Source organism: Salvia hispanica, chromosome 3, assembly GCF_023119035.1.
Source record: "Salvia hispanica cultivar TCC Black 2014 chromosome 3, UniMelb_Shisp_WGS_1.0, whole genome shotgun sequence".
Lineage (NCBI taxonomy): Eukaryota > Viridiplantae > Streptophyta > Magnoliopsida > Lamiales > Lamiaceae > Salvia > Salvia hispanica.
Window position 1 is genome coordinate 8,211,884 of NC_062967.1, and position 9,459 is coordinate 8,221,342.

The 9,459-nt window shown below is 35.9% G+C and overlaps 1 protein-coding gene across 1 annotated transcript; it reads right to left on the bottom strand.

The window, feature by feature from the left end:
• Positions 1-3,770: 3,770 nt before the first annotated feature.
• Positions 3,771-8,340, bottom strand: LOC125213989 (protein TIC 100). The gene is made up of 11 exons (XM_048114818.1): positions 7,659-8,340; positions 6,723-6,794; positions 6,556-6,645; positions 6,292-6,465; positions 5,854-5,944; positions 5,693-5,755; positions 5,545-5,611; positions 5,345-5,448; positions 5,140-5,266; positions 4,290-5,059; positions 3,771-4,223 (listed from the first exon to the last, which is right to left on the bottom strand). Exons 1-11 carry the CDS (start codon positions 8,279-8,281, stop codon positions 3,918-3,920), a joined length of 2,487 nt encoding a protein of 828 aa, XP_047970775.1. The 5' UTR covers positions 8,282-8,340; the 3' UTR covers positions 3,771-3,917.
• Positions 8,341-9,459: the final 1,119 nt, after the last annotated feature.

The window sequence follows — 9,459 nt, forward strand, 5'->3', positions numbered from 1 at the left end:
ATTTTTCTAATTTAAAATATAATTAACTTGATATTATTTCAACCACTAATCTCTTAATCTTAGGCTAAAATTTGATATTAATTTGGAATTTCTAATTAGTTAGACATTTATTACAACTCATACTAGTAGTAGTATTACTGAAAAATTAGACCCACAATTACTATTGAGAGAGACTTGGAATTATATACTCCCTCCGTTCCATAGTAGTAGATTCATTTTTTTCATTTTCGATGTTCCATAATAGTAAAGTCATTTCCTTTTTTTTATAAAAAAATGCTCCTAACACATGTTCTCACTTTTACTTTTCCCTTTCTCTAACTTTATTCTCTTTACTTTTTTTTCTCTCCTACTTTATTAGTATCTTTTAATTTAAGACATTACACACATTTTTCTCAATCTCTGTGCCGGAAAGAAATGTCTCAACTACTATGAAACGGAAAGAATAGTAGTACTCCATAAAGAAAGGTACTCCCTCCGTCACACCGAAGACAACTCACTTTCTTTTTTTGTTTGTCCCAATAAGATACTAACAATTGAAACACAATTATTTCTACTTTAAACACTCTCTCTTACTCTTTTTTTTATCCCAATTTAATATATAAAATTAAGTTGTATAAAATCTTGTGCTGCCCAAGGAATGTGTCATTTTCCTTTGGACGACTAGAATTTTTATGAATGGACCAAAGAGTAGCTGTTATGGACTGATTATAAATTATTAGTGTCAATCATGAAGTACTATGTTTATTACTTAAATAATTTTTTTATTAAAATTAAATGAGATTTTTTTGTAAGTAGATCAATTATTTTTTACTATTGATTATAGACCTATGATTTATGAAGTTCTATTACTCTAATAATTAACTTAAATAAAGATAAGACAAAATGCATGTGTTACACATCAAATACTGTAGTCTGTAGCATCACTCAACCAAGGTCCAAAAGTAATGAAAGTGGTGACTGAATAAAGGGAGACCAAATAATTTATGTCAGAAAAAAAATTCTCCGATTATTAATAATGTTATTTTCATCAATAAGTCTATGCAACCAAATTTTGTACAACCAAAAATTGGTTTATTTGGAAGAAAAAGTAATGTATATATACATTTAATTAAAAAGTATAGACATACATATAGTATAGGGAACGTGCATAATATTACGATATTTGTGTATAATTTTTAAAATTTTTTTGAACCATAAAATGTAATTAATGCATACTTTAATTCAAATTTTAAAAATAATAGAGAAATAATTCAAATATAAAAATAAAAAATTGAAAATAAGGCCAAAGACTAATAAATTGTTTTTAATTTGTTAACTAACTATATTTATTATTTTAATATTTAATTAACACATCAAAATAGCTAATATAATATTGTTTTGATTGTACAAAATTTAGCTGTTTATCGTTACTCTTCTATTTTCATATCCTCCATACATTCTTTTTAAGCTAAACATATCCCAAGTGTTGAGGTAAATCCAATTCTTACTAGTAGTAAAATTAATTCAGGTAAGATATGTGGTTGGTGTGTCACGGTAGTGGCGGTTGGAATCCAATTTCATGATTCTTATAAAAGTTTGGTAGTCATTCTATTCATCATTAGCCACGTGCACCTCTCTTTTATTTATTGTAATGTCACACTGCACATACCGATTTACATTATAAAAATACAGTAATTTCAAATCGAATACATTGGTTGGAGAAAAACAAATAAATCAATTCCTAATTCAATGTTTTTGACTCTATATGCGTCCTAGATGAGTAGTGGGCTCGATAACTTACTAGCGTATTCCTATAGACAAAGTTCATTATTATTTAAAATCTTCTTTTTTTGAGCATATATTACCGATCACGTACAGTCATTAATGTTTTTGGAGCATTTTCTGAGCAAACAACAAAAAATCCAGGCATTTTCCTAGGACAAAATGAGTGGTATGAAGCAATGAAAAAAAGGTGTATTTATTGAGCCTTTTCCGAGCACAGTCAAAGTTATGGAATGGTTTTAGCCTCAAATAGTTTGAAGAAATTGCGAGAGTATTGTTCCGAGCATACACATGCATGTTTCTTGGACATTCTGAGTATTTGTGATCGAAAAATGTTATAATCCGAACACATATATCATAGTGCTCGGAAATGTTCATCCTACAACTAAACTTAACCCGAGCACATTTATTCTAGTGAAAATTAGGATATAAGAATATTTTAATAAAAAAAATAATAGATCGTATAAAATAAAACTAGGTATAAAATGGTATAGTAGATAACTAAATGGAGTACTAATTTATCCATTAGTCTTTATATCTCAAAACCAATACATTTACTAACATAATTAGGAACCAAATTTTTTTGTAGATGCGTGCGGTGCAAACGCAATACAATTATTAACGTAAAACTTTTTTCTATTTTTACGATGATAATGAAATTATAGCAATTAAAGGTTAGGTATAGCACATATATATGATCCCATACGATTATGTATCCACATTCTTCCACGGAATGTATTCTAAATTACTATTATTTAATTATGCAATCAATTTGTATTGGTGGTTATAGATGTATTTTTTAACCACCATATACTTTTGCTTGTACCCTTTGTGTGTGACCGACCATTCAACTCATTTCGATACATTCTTACATACAATTCTTGTTATTTGTTAATATGTAGTATTAAATAAATTATTGCGTGTCTTTATTTAATCTTTCGATCCAAATGACGGATATGAGACTAAGTTTTATTAATGTCGTTTAAGTTTAATGAACTTGGTGTCATACTTAATCTCGGAACAATGTCACATAGAATTGGCCGTGTTTTTTAAGACTTGGCAATTCCCATGTGACTAAACCAATTTTAAATAATCACGGATAGTCTGGTATTAATTTAATCTCGGGTAATTGAACACCTTAGCATAGCACGTTGCTATCTGATGCACCACATAATCAACCTAGATTCATGTGTTATAAGTCTGGCCTTTCTAATGTAACAACCGTTTCGAATGATTTCAAAGAATTAAATATGGATAATCTCATATGAATTTAATCTCGAGTAATTGAACAAACGTGGCATGTTGCTTTCTGATACATCACGCATTCCATGAAAACTCATCTGTATTAGTTGCCTCTGTATTGGATTGTCCAAATAGACATCCACAAGCAGCTTTGAAAGTTATTTGATTGAAAATAACAACTGATTATGTGGGAAAATATACGTGGAAAATTGTTGTTACTAGTTAAATACGTGGCCCAGTTTTAATTGGTTGAGGTAGTTTTTCCATTTCTTGATTAAGATAAGTTTTATTGGACACGCGTTCCTGGATGATTGGATGTGGTAGTTTCCAGTATTGTCTAATTTGTCTTGTGAAATTATTTAGTATAACAATTTACAAATTACTAGTAACATTTTAAATTCGTGTGAACTTCTCCTCACCATAAACTTCGAAACATGATTGTTTCTTTCAGTATGATTGAAAGTAAAAGTTTTAAAAGTACCAACAGAGAATATAAAGTATATGAGAGGATAAAAATTAAAAGAATTATTGCTAAAAGAAATAACTCAATTTACTTAAGATTATAAAAGAATAAAATCAATTAAGGGGGTGTGTATTATAATAATAATAATAATAATAATAATAATAATAATAATAATAATAATAATAATAATAATAATAATAATAATAATAATAATGATATACAAAAATAGATTAAATTTTCCCTCTTATTGAGTACTATGTTAATACATGCATGGGCTAAAAATAACTAAAATTGATGAGTATAATAAAAAAAAATGACTAGATTTATTCATGAAGTTGAAATGGGGAAGAAATACAGCTCATTTAATTCAGCATTTAAAAGAGAGTTGAAATCTTGCGTTTAGCAGCCGCAGGCACTACAAAAAATTGATACAATGACTCTTGAGCCTCACTCACGTCAGAGGCAATGGTGTATGGAATGACAATATGCTCAGCTCCACAGCGGATCGTGCCTCCTTCCGAGCTTTCGTCTTCGCGAAGTTTCTCAAGCTCGGCTTGGAGGCGCGTTGCACATGATGAGTCATCATTTGTTGGCCCACGCGCCGCATCTTCAAGCTTTTCCCGGTGAGAGGAAACCCAACACTCGATGCATTCAGCAACTCGCATTGTTCTTCATGATTGCGTGTGGGAGTCGCGCGTTGCTTTTGGAACCTTCCCTCTTTCCACCTCAAGAACTGGTTCTGTAAATTTCTTGGTACCTGTCAAATGAGAGAGAGAGGTGACATAAATTGAGTATCATTCAAGAATGGATGGGGCATTCTTACCATAGAAAAAAGATTAGGGCTGCCGAAGGCGAGAGAAGATGCTGCGAATGTAGATTTTCCGAATCTTCCACCCTTGTCGTCTTTGTCCTTATTCGCGAAGCTCTGCCCTTGGGCTGATCCGAAGCTGGAGCCCGTAACATCATCATCTTCCTCTTCATCTTCATCCTCGTCCTCTTCTTTCTCCTCGGCTACAGGAGGCGTTTGGTCGGATTGGGCTGTTGGTTCAGAAATCGAGGCTTGTTTCTCCTCCTCAACGCGCTCCTCCTCTTCTTCGTCTTCCGCTTTATTCTCCTCCTCTTGCTGCAACGTCTTGAGCTCCTCATCCAAATCTTGAATGGCTTCTTTCAAATCCATTTCAGCTTCCAAAAATTCCATTTCTTTCTTCATCATCTCCAGCTTAGCCTCTCTGGCTTTCTTCTTCTCTTCTGCCCATTTCTCCAACCCACTCAGCAACGACGTGCCTTTGCTTTCCAACGATTTCATCAGGCGTATCTTCCAGGTATCCTCCGGAGCACTGACTTCGCGGCCGTAAAATTCATCCATGCCGAGTGGAAGAAACACAGCATCGTCTGGGTTGGGCTCTTCGCCCTCCTTTGTAGCAGCAGGCTGCCAAAATAGCCTGATCCCGTGCTCCTCATCATCCACATAGTCTATGATTCTCCCAGTCGGAGTATGCAGAATCACGGGATCGTCAGTGTAAATCATTTGCGAGGGGTCTTCAGGATCGGGTTCGGGTTCTTTATTAATCAGCACAAATTCTGGCTCTTCGTCTGATGAACAGAACAAGGGTCAATCAGCAACAGCCATTCAAGTGACAACATGAGTAGTACAGCGAGATATCGAAACGTACATTTTGACCACCAATACTCGAGTTCAGAAGGCATGGGTAGGCGAAGTGGAGCTTTATAGAACGAGTTCAACCACATCCCCCTCTCCTCGTCCACCTCATGGACATACATTTTCCAGTAATCTGGAACCTGCAAACTCGACAGTTACTTCACAACTTGAAGCAGGTTTGCAACCTAATAAATTTCTCATCTTAATATGAGAGTAACCTCGTAGAACTGATTGATGAATCCCGGTGCCATCCATACATCCTCTTCTTCATATAAGTAGGGATGTTGCGGATCAGAATACGGACCTCTATCTTCTCTGATCACTGCAAGAATTAGCAACGAAGTTCAGAGTAAGGAAAGGATATCAGCAACAATCTTATCTTGCACCAGCATATCGGTGAATAGCCGAAGCGACTTACTTCCATCAGGCTTGTTGATGAACATGCGCGCCTTAGCAGCTGCAACCTCTGCGATTCCTGAGTGGAGCTGAAGTAACATAATTTAAGTTCACTGACGTTTAAATTTTCAGAGAGGAATGCAGCAGAGATAAAATTTTTGTATTATTACCGCTGATATTTCTGCATCACAGCCACTCTCATCGTTCAAAAGTTCCCCAAAATAGAATCGACCCTGGTCATGTAAACAAGAATTTAAGAAACTTGTGTCAAATGTGTTCAAGCCCTTATAATGGAAAATCAAGAAAAGCAACAGCAATAGAGAGTACTCACCCAGGTTGTTCGCTCATTAACTTCATATACACCACAACCGTGCATCCTCCCGTGTTTCCATTCACCTGCGTATCGGTATCTACCTTTCTCCCTGGCACCCATTATCACTCAAAAATCAGATAGGCAGAAATTTGAGAATTTCAGGGAGAAGGCTCGACATTCTATCAACATACACACGCAATGACACAATAACTCTAAGAGCAGAACAAGTATTTAAAGGGACGACAAACTAACATTTCACATTAGTCCACAAGAAAGTCAAAATGAACCACGAAAAAACTGAGATTAATGATAATCAAACTCATAGGGAAAAGGAAACTGGAGGATGCTGAGAAGGAAACAGACACCGAAAGGCTTGCTCCAACCATCATAATGTGACTCAAAGTTTGATGCATCAAGCTTCTATGTGCTATTTATAAGAAAGAATAGAAGACTTACGGTTTCTGTCCAAATTGCCGGACCCACTCCTCGTTTTCATAAAAAGGAATTTCAGACTGCCCTTTAGCGAAACGCACACTATCTTCAATATCCTTCTCCAGCCACTCCCTATCTTCTGGTGACATAAAATCTCTTGATATGATTTCCCCTTCAGCTCTCATCTTAGCTTCAAGCCTGGAAGAAACCACAAGAATTAACTAAATAAAGCATTTAATGACTATGATTCTGTTAGGTGTCATGAGTTTGAAGCAGTAAGAGAAGTACTTGGAACCCGGAATAGGCTCCATATGCGGAATCTCCACTTCAACGACTCCATGACCTTCCATTTGGTTTTGGAGCCATTCTCCTTCATACCTACAAGCAGTAATTAGTGCTTGAGATTCTGTAATTGTAAAGGCATAAATGGACATCGGAAAAAACTCTTCGCAAACCTGACTAAGCCTTGCTCAGCAGTGTAAACCCCTTTCCCATGGGCCATATCATCCCAGACAGTTCCTTCATACCTATAAAGAATAACTTAATTATAAACACATAGTCCGCAATAAGTCGCTAAATCCACTAAATGCATGCTCTCAGCCTTGCAACAAAAAAGAACTCAGACAATTTCATCATAGCCGTTTACCGGCAATCAGAGCAGCAATGCAGACTAACGAAAAGTAGAAACCAAGCTCAATCAATTACAAGATGAAGAAATTTAATTGAAAAAACATCATTACTACTACGACTAGATTGCTAATCATCGTAAAACTATTTCAAGATGAAACAAGCTTATAAGCAAACCACTATATTACCAACACATATAACTAACGTAGAAGCACTCTATTCAACATCAAAACTGCTCCACATCTAAGATACCGGAGGATGAGAAACTATTTCCCTAGTTTGCAACTACAAGACTGCTGCAGCCTAATCTCAATATGCAATAAGGTTCGATATTCTACACAAAAGTTCTCATCTGCAATCCAGTCATGAAAAGTAATATCCATCCAAAAGCACCTAAAACAAAGGAACTAGGTTTGCATCTTCAAGAACAATGACTACGAGACTAAGATGGTCAAATCATTAACCCGCTTAAAGGCCAACGAGACCGCTGAATAGGCAAATTCACAAAATCAAGCTAACAAAACAAGCAGTCAAACTTTATATTATACTGTAATTCACTACAATGTGAGTGTGTGATTGCTCAGATAATTGAAACCATTCTCACATAGCATTTTCTAATACCTAATCCAATCTATACACCAAGAGTCACATAACCAATTCACTTCACATTCATGATCAATGAAATCACAACAACAAATAGTACTAATAATAATCAAATTCACACTCCAAAACCCCCCCAAAATTGGGCAAATTAGATCACTCACGTGCTCCCATCCTCGAAGATGAAGCTAACCCAAATCAAAAACTCCTCAATCCTATCAAGCTCCTCAACCACCGCCTTAGGGTTCGAAATATCATAATGATTATCCGGAATCACCGGATAAGGCTTCCTGTACGGCACATAAAACGGGGCAATCGGCGGGTCGCGCCCCGCCTTAATCTCCTCGCATATCACCTCCACCTCCTCATCATCCACCTGGTGCGGGTCCCATCCCGGCTTCTTCATCCCAATCGGAGCATCCGCCCACAGCTCCTTCAAATCCTCCTCCTTCCAGTTCTCCGGGTCGGGCGGGAAGTCGAATTGGTCCTCCGGATACTCCGCGTCCTCTTCCTCCTCCTCCTCCTCTCTCCGCAGGCGCTTCGAGTTCAGGACTCTGGCGAAGCGGCGCGTGTTCACCTCGGGGATGTTCTCGGCGTCGGAGCCGTCGTCGATTTGCTGAATCTTGCCGTCGGGGCGGAGGTAGCTCAGGGGCTCGTCGTCGGAGTCGGAGTTGGAGTCGGAATCGGAATCGGAGGAGGCGGAGGACTCGATTGGGGCGGGCGCGGCGTCGGCGTCGGAGTCGTATTGTGGATTTTGGAATTCGTTTGGAGCTTCTTCGGTCGCCATTGTTGGTGAGTGAGAGAGAAATGGGGAGAAGATAAGGTAAGGAGGTTGAAAGAGGGAAGAGAGGAAGAAGAATTATGGGGTTTTTGTCTCTGCGTTAACGATGAGTCTCAACTGCATTGGCTGATTGTACCGAGCTGTGCTTCGGTGGGCTTGTACCTTAGTTTTTTTTTTTTTTTTTTTTTTTTGTCTTTTCATTTTGTTCCATTTAATTATTTGTTTTTTTCCAAGGCAAATTGTGGGAAAAACTATAAGTATGGTTTATCTCCAAATTTTTTTGTCAATCTCGTAATTATCAAGTTAGATTATTACGACGCAATTATTTCAATTGAGTCGTACCCAAAATTCTGATGTCTTAAAGTGTTCTTTGTAAATATCATTAGTCTTTGAGTAATTTTTCTACTAGAGCTAATAGACTTGCAATGAAGATAAAAGAGTAATGATATTCATAATCTATGAAGACATATAAAGCCGAACTTTTTGTTTATGAGACAATTGTAAAAAATGTTAAATTTATGGTATAATTAACTATTTTCAAAAGTTTTTTAAAGCATTTTTTCCGTTTAAAAGTTAGATGGATATTTATGAAGTTTCAATTTTGTTCCCAACTACTATCATAATGCGAATTTTTGGTGAAATTGTACATACTCTGTAATTTGAGAAATCATACATAGATGAACCATGATATTATATGTAGAACATCGTATTTCATCTGTATGAAATAATTACGAATAAATTCAAACTTATTTATTTTTCCAACTAATTTTCAAAATACATGACATACCATAATATACAAACTTCAACAGTTATTTTGTTGGGTAAACTAAACATCCTAATAAAAAAATAAATTCAGATTAAATATTCATAATAATTCGGTTAATGCTTGAAAATAATTTACCATGCTTATTGAATATAAGCATTATTAAGAACTCAGATTATTTCAACGGCTATCTATGTTTTCCAAAATAAACCTAGTAATTTAGTATAACGGGCCAAAATTATTATTGTATCATGGACTAAAGCCCATGTCACAATATATATAAAGATATACAGTATTATTTGTGTATTTAGATACTCACAACCTAAACGAATCCGTCGCAAATATCATAATCTCTCTGCGGTGAGAGCTGATCAACGTTCTCTCATTTGCTCTTCGTGTTCGCAAAATTCTCTCATTTAGT

Excerpts from the sequence above, each read along its gene's own strand:
- LOC125213989 (XM_048114818.1), bottom strand. The coding sequence starts at position 8,281 with ATGGCGACCGAAGAAGCTCCAAACGAATTCCAAAATCCACAATACGAC. Across the intron at positions 5,612-5,692 it reads GTGATGCAGAAATATCAGCG|CTCCACTCAGGAATCGCAGA; the intron begins GTAATAATACAA and ends ATGTTACTTCAG. Across the intron at positions 5,449-5,544 it reads CATCAACAAGCCTGATGGAA|TGATCAGAGAAGATAGAGGT; the intron begins GTAAGTCGCTTC and ends TAATTCTTGCAG.